General features: G+C 56.5%; 5 protein-coding genes across 5 annotated transcripts; 2 read left to right on the plus strand and 3 right to left on the minus strand.

Moving 5' to 3' along the window:
• Positions 1-37: 37 nt before the first annotated feature.
• Positions 38-2,493, plus strand: GMORB2_0535 (pre-mRNA-splicing factor CDC5/CEF1; the record flags this gene model as incomplete). Its single annotated transcript, XM_035462520.1, has 2 exons — positions 38-2,056; positions 2,161-2,493. 2 exons carry the CDS (start codon positions 38-40, stop codon positions 2,491-2,493), a joined length of 2,352 nt encoding a protein of 783 aa, XP_035325450.1.
• A 278-nt stretch (positions 2,494-2,771) lies between these two features.
• GMORB2_0536 (Hexokinase) lies at positions 2,772-4,956 on the minus strand (the record flags this gene model as incomplete). Its single annotated transcript, XM_035462521.1, has 4 exons — positions 2,772-4,254; positions 4,336-4,353; positions 4,422-4,554; positions 4,944-4,956. 4 exons carry the CDS (start codon positions 4,954-4,956, stop codon positions 2,772-2,774), a joined length of 1,647 nt encoding a protein of 548 aa, XP_035325451.1.
• Positions 4,957-6,261: 1,305 nt separating this feature from the next.
• On the plus strand, positions 6,262-7,327 carry GMORB2_0537 (Gamma interferon inducible lysosomal thiol reductase (GILT); the record flags this gene model as incomplete). The annotated part of the gene is made up of 4 exons (XM_035462522.1): positions 6,262-6,588; positions 6,655-6,734; positions 6,816-7,098; positions 7,187-7,327. 4 exons carry the CDS (start codon positions 6,262-6,264, stop codon positions 7,325-7,327), a joined length of 831 nt encoding a protein of 276 aa, XP_035325452.1.
• Positions 7,328-7,509: 182 nt separating this feature from the next.
• Positions 7,510-8,762, minus strand: GMORB2_0538 (m7GpppX diphosphatase; the record flags this gene model as incomplete). Its single annotated transcript, XM_035462523.1, has 2 exons — positions 7,510-8,474; positions 8,687-8,762. The coding sequence occupies 2 exons, from the start codon at positions 8,760-8,762 to the stop codon at positions 7,510-7,512; spliced, it is 1,041 nt and encodes a 346-aa protein (XP_035325453.1).
• A 1,118-nt stretch (positions 8,763-9,880) lies between these two features.
• On the minus strand, positions 9,881-11,696 carry GMORB2_0539 (SH3 domain-containing protein; the record flags this gene model as incomplete). Its single annotated transcript, XM_035462524.1, has 2 exons — positions 9,881-11,468; positions 11,551-11,696. The coding sequence occupies 2 exons, from the start codon at positions 11,694-11,696 to the stop codon at positions 9,881-9,883; spliced, it is 1,734 nt and encodes a 577-aa protein (XP_035325454.1).
• Between the last annotated feature and the right edge of the window lie 2,401 nt (positions 11,697-14,097).

A 14,097-nucleotide genomic window follows, 5' to 3' on the forward strand; every position in this document is an offset into this window, starting at 1 on the left:
CCAATATTCGTCTCATCAAACCCACGCAGCCGCCACCATGCCGGTCGTCAAGGGAGGAGTGTGGACCAACATTGAGGACGAGATCCTCAAGGCCTCCGTGTCCAAGTATGGCCTCAACCAGTGGGCACGCGTCTCGTCGCTGCTGGCGCGCAAGACGCCCAAGCAGTGCAAGGCCCGGTGGAGCGAGTGGCTAGACCCCGGCATAAAGAAGATTGAATGGAGCAAGGAGGAGGATGAGAAGCTTCTGCACCTCGCCAAGATTATGCCCACCCAGTGGCGCACGATCGCCCCCATCATCGGCCGCACCGCCAACCAGTGCCTCGAGCGCTACCAGAGGCTGCTCGACGAGGCCGAGGCCCGTGAGTCCTCTGACCTGGGGCTGGCCGGTCCCGAAGGAGGGGAGACGCAGGCCCCCAGCGCCGACGACGTGCGCCGACTGCGCCCCGGAGAACTCGACCCCGACCCCGAGACGAAGCCTGCCCGCCCCGACACCATCGACCTCGACGAGGATGAGAAGGAGATGCTGAGCGAGGCCCGCGCCCGCCTGGCCAACACGCAGGGAAAGAAGGCGAAGCGCAAGGCCCGCGAGCGCCAGCAGGAGGAGTCCCGCCGCCTGGCCAACCTCCAGAAGAGGAGGGAGCTCAAGGCGTCCGGCATCAACATCAAGGTTACCAACCGCAAGAAGGGCGAGATGGACTACAATGCCGACATCCCCTTTGAGAGGGCGCCCATGCCCGGCTTTCACGACACATCCGAGGAGGTTGTCCTCAACGAGCGGCAGCGCAAAATGCACGACCCGGCCAAGCAGCAGCTCGTCAGCAAGCGCAAGGGCGACGGGGACGAGGACGGCGACCGGAAGCGACGCAAGAACGAAAAGGACGGACTGTCCGACTCACAAAAGGCCGCCATCAAGGCCGGTCAGATGCAGAAGCTCCGCGAGGCCGAGCACGTTGGCAAGCGTCGTCCCCTGAATCTGCCCACGCCCCAAGTCGGCGAGGGTGAGCTTGACGAGATCATCAAGATGGGCAAGATGGGCGAGGCGGCCAACACCATGGCAAACGCCAGCGACAACGACGCAACACGGGGTCTGGTCAATTCGTATTCGACGCTCAACTCCAGCGCCCCGATCCGCACTCCCAGGGCCGCGCCGCAGGACGACTTCGTCACCAACGAGATCCGCAACATCCGTGCGCTCAACGACACACAGTCTGCCCTGCTCGGCGGGGAGAACACGCCGCTACACCAGGGCCAGGGCTCGACGGGCTTCGAGGGAGCGACGCCGCGCAGGCACGAAATCTCGACGCCGAACCCGATGGCGACACCTCTGCGACAGGGTGTCAACGGCGGAGTAGGGGCCACCCCGGGACGACCGGGACAGACCCCCCTACGGACTCCGCGCGATGCCTACGCCCTCAACGATGACGACGGCTCGTTCAACGCAGCGGCCACCCCGCGCGACATCCGCATGCGCGAGAAGGGCATCAAGGGCCAGCTGCGGTCGGGACTGGCGTCGCTGCCCAAGCCCAAGGACACAGAGTGGGAGTTTGAGGTGCCAGACGAGCAGGACGAAGCGGCTACAGGGTCTCGGGAGCTGACGGAGGAGGACGCCGCAGAACGAGACAGGCGGCTGCGCGAGCGGCGCGAGGCCGAGGAGGCCCTAGAGCGCCGGCGGCGCACGCAGGTGATGCAGCGCGAACTGCCTCGCCCATCAGTGGTGGACATCACGGCCCTGACGGAGCACGCCAATGCCATCCGCGACCCGGCGTCGGCCCTCATCGCCAAGGAGGCCGTCGCGCTCATGGCCCAGGACGCCGCCCTCTACCCCGTCCCGGGCATGCAGGTCAAGGGCAGTCAGGGCGGCAAGCTGCCCACCATCGACGACCACTCGCTCGCCAACGCCCGTCTCATGATCCTCTCCGAGACGAGGCCCATACCCCCCTTGGAAGATATCCAGGTCATGTTTGAGAAGCGCGCCGGTAGTGCCACGCTCCTAGGACTCGGATGTTACACGGATGATGAAGAGCAACAAAAGATTGTCGCCAAGGCAGCCTTTGAGGTAAAGTTTCTGAATATCCTTCTCTCCTGTATCCCTTTCCAGAAGAAGAAGAAAAGTGAAAGAAAAACAAGAAGAACAGGAACTGACCCCTACCCACCTCACAGTCCGTCCAAGATTCCATCATGACGTCGGCCGAGCAAGGAGCCAAGCTGGAGAAGAAGCTAGCCCTCCACCTAGGCGGGTATCAGAAGCGGCAGAAGATGCTGCGGAGCAAGATGATCGAGGCAGACGACGCGCTGTGCAAGGCACGCGATGCCCTGGCCGGCTTCCAAGCACTGGCCGTGTCAGAGGACGTGGCGATCCAGAGACGACTGGGCGCCCTCAGAGACGAGGTGTCGGCCGTGACCACACGAGAGAGGCAGGCGCAGGACGAGTATCGCCGGGCGAGGGAGGAGCTCGACTCGTTGCGGGCGGGGGACATGAATGGGTTTCACTAATCACTCTTCTTCTCTCTTCACTGTACACTTGTTTCGATTGTATACAAAGAACTTTTACAAGATGGGGTTTTCCTCTCCTACTGTTTCTTAGGTGTTATGATTATTTATTTCGGAAGAGGAGAAGAAGAAAAAAAAACAAATGGACCAATTTATTTGTTTCCCATGCTCGCTTTTTCCGTTGGGGGGATACATGTATAACAAGAGATGTCCGAAAACAAAATGGATGGCTTATATTCTAGAAAATGTTGTATTTGAAAATAAAAGGAGATGGAATACAATCACACGTGGGCATCTTCGCTCTCGGAAGCAGCAGCAACAAGGATGCCAGCACCCGTGATGCCACCATCATGACAGGGAGAGAGGACGACCCTTTGTGCCGGGTCGGGACCGAGACGTCTGGCCACGAGCCCGTCGATGAATGCCTGACAGTCGACGAGGTAATCCTGGAAGTGGACTATGCAGCCACCCGTATAGCCGACGCCGAGGTCGTCGAAGACGTCCGGCGCGTCGGACGCATCGGGCGACAGCTCGCCGCCCAGGATGAGCAGAGCGACGGTGGCGGCGGCGACGATGCCGGCGGCGCGCACCTCGATGGCCTTGGCGATGTGGTAGAGCGCGACGGCCATGTCCTCGGTCCACGCGAACGCGAACAGTCCGGGCCCGACGGCGGCGGCGGCGGCGGCGGTGGCAGCGGGGAACTCGGCCTCCAGGGACGCCAGGAGATGAGCGGCCGGACGGCGCAGGGGTCTGAAGTGGCTGAGGAAGGTGGTCGTCATGGAGTGCCTCCGGAGCAGGCCGGGCGGCAGGGCGGCCGGGTCGACCCCCATGACGGAGGTGAGGTAGTCGACCAGCATGATGCGGCCCAGCTCGCCCAGGTACCGCCCTGCCGTCATGTACTCGAGGGGCTGGAAACCGGGGGCCTCGTTGGCCGAGTCGAGCTCGCGGTCCCAGCGGCTGACGAGGCCCATGGCGCGCAGGGGCGGGGCCGTCCCGTTGATGCTCCACTCCGTGTTGACGGTGACGCGCACATCGGACGAGACGGCCGAGCCGGGCAGCACGCTCACGCTCGGCGGGCGCTTGGAAGGGTGCAGGCGGGACATGGGCAGCGGGATGGTGGCGTTGCACCCCGTTCCAAGGATGAGACCCATGCAGGCGCGACGGCGGCGGCGACGGCTTAGGCGGCCTCGACGCCCGTGATACTTCTTTTCCTCCTCCTCGACATCAGCAGCAGCAGAGACGGCAGTCTCGGACTCGCACCCCGACTCGTCGTCATACCGTACTATAAAGGATACGAGGGTGGAGACGGAGTCGTTGGCTATAGCGGCCACGCGCAGCGGCGGTAGCGGCCTCGCTGCCGCCGTCGCCGTCGGCGTGGAGGACTGCCGTGCCCTCCTGGCGACGTCGTAGCCGGCTAGGAGTCGCGATCCCAGATCGAGGTTGGCCGAGACGGCGAAGCCCTTACCCATGGACATGAGCCTCGCCTCGGCCAGGGACGTCTGCTCCATGGGGAAGCTAAAGGTCACGCCGAGGGGGAGCGGTCGGTCCCGGGCCAGGTCGAGAACGGAGCATCCCCTGTCGACGACGCGGGCTACGCAGCTGCCTATCCACTCGAAGAGGCTGTCTGCGTTGTCGTTCTTCAGACGGTCATCTATGGACCACGATTCTTCCAGGTGACGCTTGATGCGATCTGCAGCTGTACCGTCACCGGTTTCATGCCTGCCGACGACTTCGACGAAGCCCACGCGCAGATTGGAGCCGCCACTTTATATATAAACTGTCAGCAGTCAGGCAACGAGAGAGAGGGAGAGAAGAAGGGGGAGAGGGAGAGGGGATGAGTCGTACATGTCCATGGAGAGGTAGCTAAGAGATGATGCTGTTAGCCTAGGTACGTGTAGTAGGAGCTTGGTGGGGGGGGGGCTGAGACTCACCAACCGCTACCTCTCCTGCCAACAGGTCGCAGAATGGCATCGGAGATGGGCGTGGGCAGAAACTGATTGGTAGATTCGGCTGAGAGATGAGCGAATGTGGTCAGGAAGCGAGAGGACAAGTCGTGAATCATGTCTAGGTTGACGCGGAATGGTTCGAGGAAGTGAGCGAGGGGCTCTGGGATGGTGGTGGTGGTGGGATCCATCACGATGTCGTCTACGAGTATGTCGGCCGTTGTTTCCTTTTCCCTCTATCTCCCCCTCCTTGTCCGTTCCTCTTTCTTCTCCTTCTTCTCCTTCGTCTTCTCTTCCCTTGTACCCCCTCTGGCGATGATAGATAGAGGGAGTATGCGTGAGTGTGGGTGTGAGTGTGAGCGTGCGGGTGAGTGAGCGAGTGAGTGGGTGTGTGTGTGTGTGTGTGTGTGTGTGTGTGTGTGTGTGTGTGTGTGTGTGCGCGCGCGCACGCGCGGAGAGGGGCTGAAAGAGAGGGGCGCGGCTGAAGTTATTATTAGTGAAGGACGCTACCAACTAGGGACATTACTCTACGCAAGAGATGATATGGTAAGCTGAGGCTCTAAAAGAGGGACGGAGAGACTGTGGGAGGGTATAGGAAGTAAATGTATGAAAGGACTGGGCGAGGTAGAATGAAGGCATGAGGCAGAAAAGGAGGGGAGTGAGTGAATGCGATTCACGGCAAACGTGTCTGGACTGAGTTGGCTGATATATAATACATTACAGCAGGCACTTGGTTAAGAGACAGTTATGAACAGTTTCTGATCCTCATGGCCATGTACTTGAAACTAGCATAGTCCGTACTTTGCGTAATAGAAGTGATCATATATATATATATATATCTCACTTCTGACCTGACTATACAGCATCAAAAGATGTGGTACTAGGCGTATATGATAGTCGTTTATTACTACTGCTACAGTGATCTGTAGTTAGTAATCTGTACTCTCGGGGCGGTATACTCATACGCAAAGTCGCAGTACGGCATTCTACCAACTGTATAATATTCATATAATCTGATGCGGTCATTTTCTTATTGTGAGGGACATGAATTACCGGGGAGGGGACGGCTAATTGGTATTATATATCACTGTACTCGTACCATCTTACAGTGATCAGCGCGCCAATGTCCACCAAAGTCCGCCGAAGTCTACTGCGTAATCGTGTCTGTAATCTGTAATCTGTAGTGCCCGGTGCAGCTGCCCGCGTAGCTAGAGCCCTCCCATCCCACGACAGCACATGGTGGGACAGCAGTGATGTTCCCCCTCCCCTCCCCCCCCTGGAACCACTATAAGCACCTAGCTAGCTGCTAGGCTACACGGCTCATCACCGCTGAATGTTACGTCGTACGCCCAGAGAAATGCCAGCAGAAGATTGGCGTTGTAGCTTCATCAGATGTTCCAATCATTCACGGGATTGGTACCACCATCGACTGGCATCTGCTCCTCGTCAGCTCCATTTATCATCATCGTCAAGTCAAGCCAACAAATCAGAATCATCGTACGGACGTTTGCCTGACCAGCTGCCATCATCCTATTCCCCCGAACTCCGTGTATATTCCGGCTCGACCCGGAACCATGAAACTTTGGTATTAATAAACGGTTCAATACCCCAGACGTCCGATGATCACGCCTTGCTCTCTCACTGTCTCACTGTCTCACTCTCCCTCACTCACTCTCTCTCTCTCTTCTCTGTGATGTCCATCTAAATCTATTCTCTCTTACCTGGAACCGCCTCACACAACCAACGCCGCGACGGACCGACAGACACATCATCCCCTCGCTCTTCGCATCACGCTTCACTTCACACCAAAACACAACCGTCGCACATGATGGAAAAGAACAGCGCCCCTCTCGACCAGCACCGACACCAGCACCAGCACCAGCAGCGTCACCCCGGTACGATGACACAACGTCGTCGTGCTCTACGCCGCGGCCACTCCCTCGTCGCCGTCGCCCTCCTCGTCGTCATGACCTTGCTGTACCTGACGACGTTCCACCGCAGCGTGTCCATCCACGTCACCACCACCACCTCCGACCTCTCCTCGTCAGACCACCTCCACCACCACCAACAACAACAAAATCTCGACGTCGTCTCGCCCGCCGAGCACCGAGTCCCCCTCGAGGCGCACATCATCAGCAAGTGCCCTGACACGAGGGTAAGTACCACACGGCAACGACACACAGCAGTCGCTTTGCGACTAACAGAGAGGGCAATAATCTAGGACGCCCTGCGCGAGCTCATCCTACCCGTCATGCAGCGCGTATCCGACGAGGTTGACTTTACCCTGTCCTACATTGGAAAGTGAGTATCCATCCCGAGTCCGAAACCCCTCTCTCTCTCCCTCCCTCACCCCTGCGTATTGACGGTCCCTGTCCCCGCAAGGACCACCTCCCACGATGGCGTCGACTGCCTGCACGGTCCCCCCGAATGCCTGGGCAACATCATCGAACTGTGCGCCCTCGAGCTCTACCCCGACCCAAAGATCTACCTCGGCTTCGTCATGTGCCTCACCCGAGACTACACATCCATCCCCGATCGCAGCCTGATCGAGGACTGCGCCCTTGAGCACGCCGTAGACTTTGACGCCATCAACGAGTGCGCCACCAAGGACGACGGTGCCCACGGTATCGACCTTCTCCGTGCCAGCGTCCGGAGGACTGCCGAGGTAATATGCCGTCTTCACCCCTGTACAAACCCTTGCGTACAGGGAAGGGAGGAGAAGAAGGAAAAGTAACTAACACAATATCCGCCAGGCCAACGTGACAAAGAGCTGCACCGTCCGTCTCGACAATGAAATCTACTGTATCCGCGACGGCGGCGAGTGGTCCGACTGCCCGCACGGTTCTGGCGTCAACGACCTCATCATCGCCATCGAGAAGCTGTACCATTCATGAAAGAGATAGACCTGTTAGGCAAAGCAGACGGATTGGAAAGAGCAGAATATACCCCTACCCCCCCCCCCATGGAAGAAATCGACAAACTTGCAGAGAAACGTGTGTGTATATATGTGGATATATATATATATATATATATATATATATATGGAGAAGAAGAATGAGTGGTAGAAGAAGAAATCTCATTGTTGAGACCTCTTGAGAGGTTCATACACCTTTTCCCACAACTCACTCGCCTCACCGATAGTATAGCTCATGGCGAGACGGTCCATGCCTGCCTCGCCGTCTCCGCCCATGACCTCGAGGGTCTCGATGATGCTGTCGAGTCCGACAGCCTTACCAGTGGCCTGCGTGGCGCCCGCCTCGAGCGCGACGTGTACGATGTGCACGTGCAGGTGGTAGTAAGTGGGCTGGTAGTGCAGGTACAGCTTGAGCTGGTCAGCCTCTAGGCACGGGTACGTGGCCACAGTGGCGTCGACGAGGCGCCTCCTCATCCTGCGTAGCCAGCCGACGTGCTTCTTGCGCAGGTCGCGCAGCGACCACAGATCCCTCCGCTCCACCAGAGCGAGCAGGTGCAGAGCGTCCATGGTGCTGCGGTCCCAGTTGAGGTCCGGCAGGAGCAGAAACCCCTCCGATCCCTCCGAGGCCGACGCTGGCGCTGGCTCAACCCCCCAAGGCTGCGTCCGGTAGATGACGTCTTCGACCTCAGTCTTGCCGTCTAGTATGTTGAAGACCCAGTTCAGCCGCCCCTGCTCCCTCTTGGCCTGGATGTACGGCCTTATCTGCTCGGCGTAGATCTCTGGCGTCTCCGTCACGAAGCGCACGCCCTGCTTGCTGTACTTTTTGATGTGCGTCTCCGTGCAGGGGTAGATGAGGTTGATCTTGAGATCAGCAAAGAAGCTTCCATCGTCTTCTTCTGATTCATCGTCCTGTCCTCCTTGCGCCTTTCCTTGTCCTTCCGCGGTGCCCGTCCTTGCCATATACCAGTTGTACACGTCGTTGGCGCCGAGGTTGCGCAGCCGGGCGAGCGATACCGGGATGGAGGCTAGATGGGCCGCGGAGGAGGGGAACGGCGCACGCTCCAGGACGAGGAGCGCCTGCTTCGAGTTGATCGTGCCTAGGATGCTTGTGCGGCGGCCAGCTTGGTCTGCATACCGTACTTTGGTCAGCTCTCCTTCCTTCTCTCATTCCTCCTCCTCCTTCCCTTCTGCCGTCCTTGATGTGTTCTCCCCAATTCTTCGGCTTTCCAAGCTCCCTGGTATGTGGACTTGCTTTCCCTTCTTTGTAGTCGTTTGCTTGCTCGGGGAGTTTGGGCATGAGCAATGTGTCAAGGATGGGAAAGCGACAGGCAAGACTCACCCTGATTGAGAACACGGTCGAGCTTGAATTGAGGTACCAAGGCCTCGGCGTCGGCCTTGACCTGTCGGTCTGACATGGCGGGCCTTTGCAGGTTGTTCCTCCCAGTCTCAACCGTCTCTCAAAGTTAAAGGCTGGATGCCAAGTCTGTATTACGGAGGCGGCCGGCTTCAACATACACCAGACGAAGCCGACAGGTTGAGAGCGCGTTGTTGGTGTTCAGTGAACGAGGTGAACACCGACCACAGAAACTTGAACCCCACTAACCCCCACCTGCGGGGCAGTCACTCTGTCTAGTCGTGGATTACTATTACGAGGGAAACATTTTCGTCAAGATGGGGACGACAAATGTAGAATAATCCTATCTAGTCCAATGAAATATGAATCATCAGGGAAACCAATATTACTCTCTCTTCTGTCCCCCACCCTGAGCCTTTATATACACTGTATGAATGGTTTTGTTGTATGTTGTCGTGTATGACGAGAAAATAACCTCCAATAAAAGAAGAGATAATCTCACAAGATAGAAGCAAAAAGTCCGACATGAACATGTGTTCCAACTCCTCCACCTCCAGCCACGGACATCGCTTTCCATCACCTTTCCCTTCTCGGCCCTCCCTCCCCCCCCCCTCCTTCTTCCATCCTACACCTAAACCTCCGTCTCCTCCGCCTGCACCTTGACAGCTTCAATGGCAAAACATTTGCCGGGTATACGGAATGAAGAAAAAAAATATGAAAAATATGTGTCAAAATGTTGAAAGAGGGAGAGAGAGAAGGGAGTTGAAGGCAGTGGAAGTTACGGGGCATTAAAAGGAACTTCGCTCCGCCTGTCTAGATTGTGGTCTGAGAGGACGGATATAAAGAATTTCAAGTCGGAAAATGAAATTGTCGTTAGAAATAGCATCAAGCGTGTCGGCCGAAACGAGATGGATGTCCGCAGCGGCGGAGCGGAATACCGAGGGTTCCAGATATGGCTTCTTCTTCCCCAAGCAGTGGAGGGCAAGGAGTGAGAGACATCAAGTAAAATATAGTATAAGGGAGTGTAAGAAGTGACAAAAATGAAGAATGGCTGACGACACCTGAACGCCCGAAAGAGGAAATGGAGGGAATATACGAATATGCTAAAGGCAGTTGCTTTGAAGAGGCCTCAAAAAAAACCCCAACGCTCTCAAAAACAGTTGCAAGTAGGCATCATCATCATGTTTGGGGGGCAGCGCCGTTGGACCCCGACTCTGTCGAACCGTCGCCCTCAATTGTCTTGCGCCAGTGGTCAGGCAGGCAGACGCAGACCAGGGGGAAGGCCTTTATCTCTCCCGAGCCTGGGGGAGAGCTGCCGCGACGACCAGAGGCATGGGAGACACCGCTATCCCTCTGGGGGTTGTGGCGGGCCTCCCAGTCCTCGGCACGCTCGTCGACGAGAATACCCGTTGCCCAACCGTCATCCCAGATGCCAACCACCTTGAGCATGTCGCCGCGGTCGAGTGCGAACTCGTCTGCGGCTCGCGGCTGGTATGCCCACAAGACGGCAACTCGGTCCCCAGGATGAATGTCGTCCTGGGAGTAGTAATCCTTGAAGAATGGCAGCTGCTCCGACTGCTGACTGCTGACGCCCTGGGGCGACGAGAAGCCCTCGGCGCTGGTGGGCGAGTGCGGTGCCGATGCGGCCAAGATACTGTTGCTCGACAGCGAGCCATTCCTCCTCTGTGCACTCAAGGGCGGGCGCAGGGCGGTGCGCATGTCTGAATGCGGACTCTCGCCATACTCGGACGATGACGACTGTGTGTGGCTACCCTTTCGGCGGCTACCCGCGTAGCCCGCGGCTGCACCGGCAGCAACGCCAGCAGCCGTTGCCGACTTTCCACGGTGCTGGGACGACCTGTCAGAGTGGCCCTCGAGAGCCGACATGCGGGCGATGCGTCCGCCGGGAAGGACCTCGTATCCCTGGGGAGCGTCGGGCCGTGCTTGGGTCATGCTAGGAGCGGTGGCAGCAGTCACAGAGGGTGCGCCACGCGAGGGCGAAGGCTGGTTGAAGATGCTGCTCTGTTGGCTGCCAGGACGCTTCTTCATCCTGCGGATGCAGAAGAAGAGGGCAAGGGCGATGATGGCGGCACCGACGATGGCACCGATGACGATGCCGGCAATAGCACCACCGCTCAACCCGCCGTCGTCGTCGTCGTCGGGGGACGATGAAGAGGTCGGCTCAGCAGTCGAGGTGGGAGTTTCGAAGTCGATAGTCGAGGTGATAGTGGGGAGCTTGACGCCCTTGCAACGGTCCTCGGCGTTTCCGTTGTAGCAGCAGGTGTCGGTCGAGTTGATTCCGCCCTCGGAGCAGTACCAGCAGAAACCAAGGGTGCTGTTGGCGAAGCCACAGTTCTGAGACTCGTTCTCAGAAGCGTCGATGCACGAGTTTCCGGACAGGGACTTTCCAGGGAGACTGCAGGTGACGAAGTCGGCTCGGATCAGGCTGGTGAGATCGTCGACAGGGTTGGTGCAGAGGTCGGTGTCCGAGGTGACATAGGAGGCACTCTGGGCGAATTCGGCACACGAGTCGGCGCAGAGAGGGATAGACTCGCTCGAGGATAGGTCACAGGCATCGGCCGACTTCTGCACCATGGAGTTACACAGGACAGACATGGTATACCGGGCATAGTAGTCTGCCGACTTGAGGTCGACGTCGTCACAGCCAAAGACATTCTCGTACTTTGAGCGAACATACGTAGTCTGGACGTAGGTCAGGAATTGACTGTCAAATGACGATGTGTCTGTCACGTAGTCGAGAAAAGGGCTTTTTTTTTTTTGAAAATGTCAGAGTTAGCATGACTCAGTACAAGACGACGGGGCGTCCCAGATTCCAGGGTCAGACTCACAAAGACTGGATGAGGCTCTCATCCTTGGAGATGGAAGCCGATTCAAAGGCCGGGCAAGTCGACGAGCCCTTGAGTGAGATGCAGTCGGACTGAGCGGCAATGAGCGTCGGGGCAACAGAGAGGAGGGCAACGAGGGCACCTCGCATGGCTATAGGGCCATGGTTGGGTGCAGAGCCCCGATGCATCCTTGAAACCGTGTAGAAGTGAGGATGGAAACACAGAGACTAGGTGAGAGAAGAAGAATTGAGGAATTAAAATGACGCCAGTCCGAGCGAGATGGTATCGGCAAGATCTCCTTTTGGTTAGGAAAAAAGACGAGCCGTCATTATCTGCACGAATCGGTGACGACAAATCGAACAAGCGTAGCCCCTTCTTCTTTTCTTTTCGGGAAAGAGGCGATGTTAAGGCAGACGCGGTATCGGGATCTCGAGGAGGCAAAGAAGCGTCTGAGTCGTGTTATCGGCGTGCGCGTACGGGGGACATACGGCAGATTTGAAAGAACGAGGCGAAGCTGAAAAAAGAAAGGAAGAAACAGAGACACACAGGATGTATGTGGTCACTGCGGTGCGTAGGGATGAAAACCGGGTTCCTTTTCGAGTCCCTTGCCTTTGATTTTTCTTGTCTTAGGTTGTATTTGGTTGTTCCTCCTCTTTCTCGAGATGCCTTTGCTTGAAGTCGGTTGCCAAGGGGGGGGAGAAGGAAGAGAAAGGCAGAAAGCGAATATCGAGAAGGGAAAGAGTAGAAGGAGAGAAATGTCGGTGGAAAGGAAGGTAGGAGTAGAAAATGTGACAGCTGGGTCGAAGCGAGTGTGAGTTGTCGTGCGTTGGCGTTTAGGCCTCTATCCCCTGAGGGTTCTGGTCGCTGTCGTGGTTCGTTGGAAGGCGGCCCTACCTAATATTGGAGAAATCGCAGCCGCCAAGAGCCAGACTCGGTTGAAAAGAAAGACGAGAGGAACGAGTGACGAGAAGAGAGAAGAAGAAAAAAGAGACTGGTTCCCCTCGTACCTTGCGATGGAGCACAACACCGAAGAAGAGAAAATGACCAAAGAAGCAAGACTTCGGGCACAACAGCAAATTGTGCGTGTGTGTGGTGACGAGGAAGAGGGAAGGAGCGGGGGGGAGAGGTGAGGATTGAATGATTACGAGGGCAGGAGCAGGAGCGATGGGAAATTACGAGTTACAAGGCAGGAAGCTGGGCAGGAAAACGCTGCTAAGGAAAGAGCAACGGCTTGGCTTCAGCGGTACTCGTATGGTGCTCGGGCTGCTACTGCTGCTGTTGCTGGTGTTATGCGCCACGGTTGACAGGTGCGATATTATTATTATTGCTACAAAACAGTCGTATTATCAGTTCGGCGGTACCTACATATTAGAAGTACAAGTTGGAGCAGAGGTAGGGGGTTTGGTTGGTCTGCAACGTGCATGGCTGGTTGGATCCTGCGCCAGACAGGGGGGGGTTGGAAGAGTTGAGAGTTGACCGGCGATATGGTGTGAGTACGAGTACAGATTACAATACAACAGCGACTTGAGTACGTTGTCATCATACAATAAGGATGAGCATTTCCATTGCCTCAAACTGCCAATACCAGACGTTACATACGGCAGATGCTAGGGGTACCACTCGAATTAGTGAGAAGCACGGTTAGTTGCCACTCTACCTGCTCCTGTAGATACTCGTTGTAATATCACGAGTATGCCGTCAATCAAACAAAGGGGTCCGTCATATTTTCATACAAACACCTGTTCCACCGGCAGTTCGATGTATGTTTACGAGAGCACCGATTGTCAGAGGCAGATTCTTTTTGTCCCTGGGTCCCTCACGTAGACGACACCACCACTACGCGTACAGATACAGATACTATTTATTACTTGTACTCCGTAAAGATACGATGAACCATCGACTGCGGTGCGAAACAAGCACTAAATAATACATACTCGTATAACATTATACATGAGCAGAGAACCCACCAAAGGTAATAATATCGTTATTACTACTACTGTACTAGTCCATACGGCCCGCAGCCCTTTTAGTTTTGTCCTCGCCATTTGTACAGAATACAGATTACAGATTACTCGCACTCCGTACCTCGCTCACCAAAACAGCGTGGTGAGAGTACATATAACAATACTCCGTTAGTACGAGTACGAGTAGTATCCGTGGCACTACTCTGTACCCCGAGAGTGCAATCTTGGGGAACAGGGAACGTACCGAAGTCTGCCAGGGGCAGACCAGTCAGCTTTCTTCCTCGTGTCTCTACGAAATCTCTAGCGTCGGCGCATTGGTTCCAGATTGGGGCGAGAATTCCTCTGCTGTTGCTGTCGGGATCTCTTTCGTCGTCATGTTTCGTTTCTTTCCTCTCATTCTGCCCATCTGTCTCTGTCTCTGTCTCTGTCTCTCGCTCTGCAGAGTAGTATAATACGCGGCCTCTGGGAGTGTTGTATGGATACGCTCCGATAAATATGAATGCTGAGTATGAGTTAACCCAAACTCACCGCTCCACGTGTCCCACGCGGCCCGCTTCTCCCAAAATCTCACTGTCTCGATCTCCGC

The sequence above is a fragment of the Geosmithia morbida genome, assembly GCF_012550715.1.
Source record: "Geosmithia morbida isolate 1262 chromosome Unknown scaffold_0, whole genome shotgun sequence".
Classification (NCBI taxonomy): Eukaryota; Fungi; Ascomycota; class Sordariomycetes; order Hypocreales; family Bionectriaceae; genus Geosmithia; species Geosmithia morbida.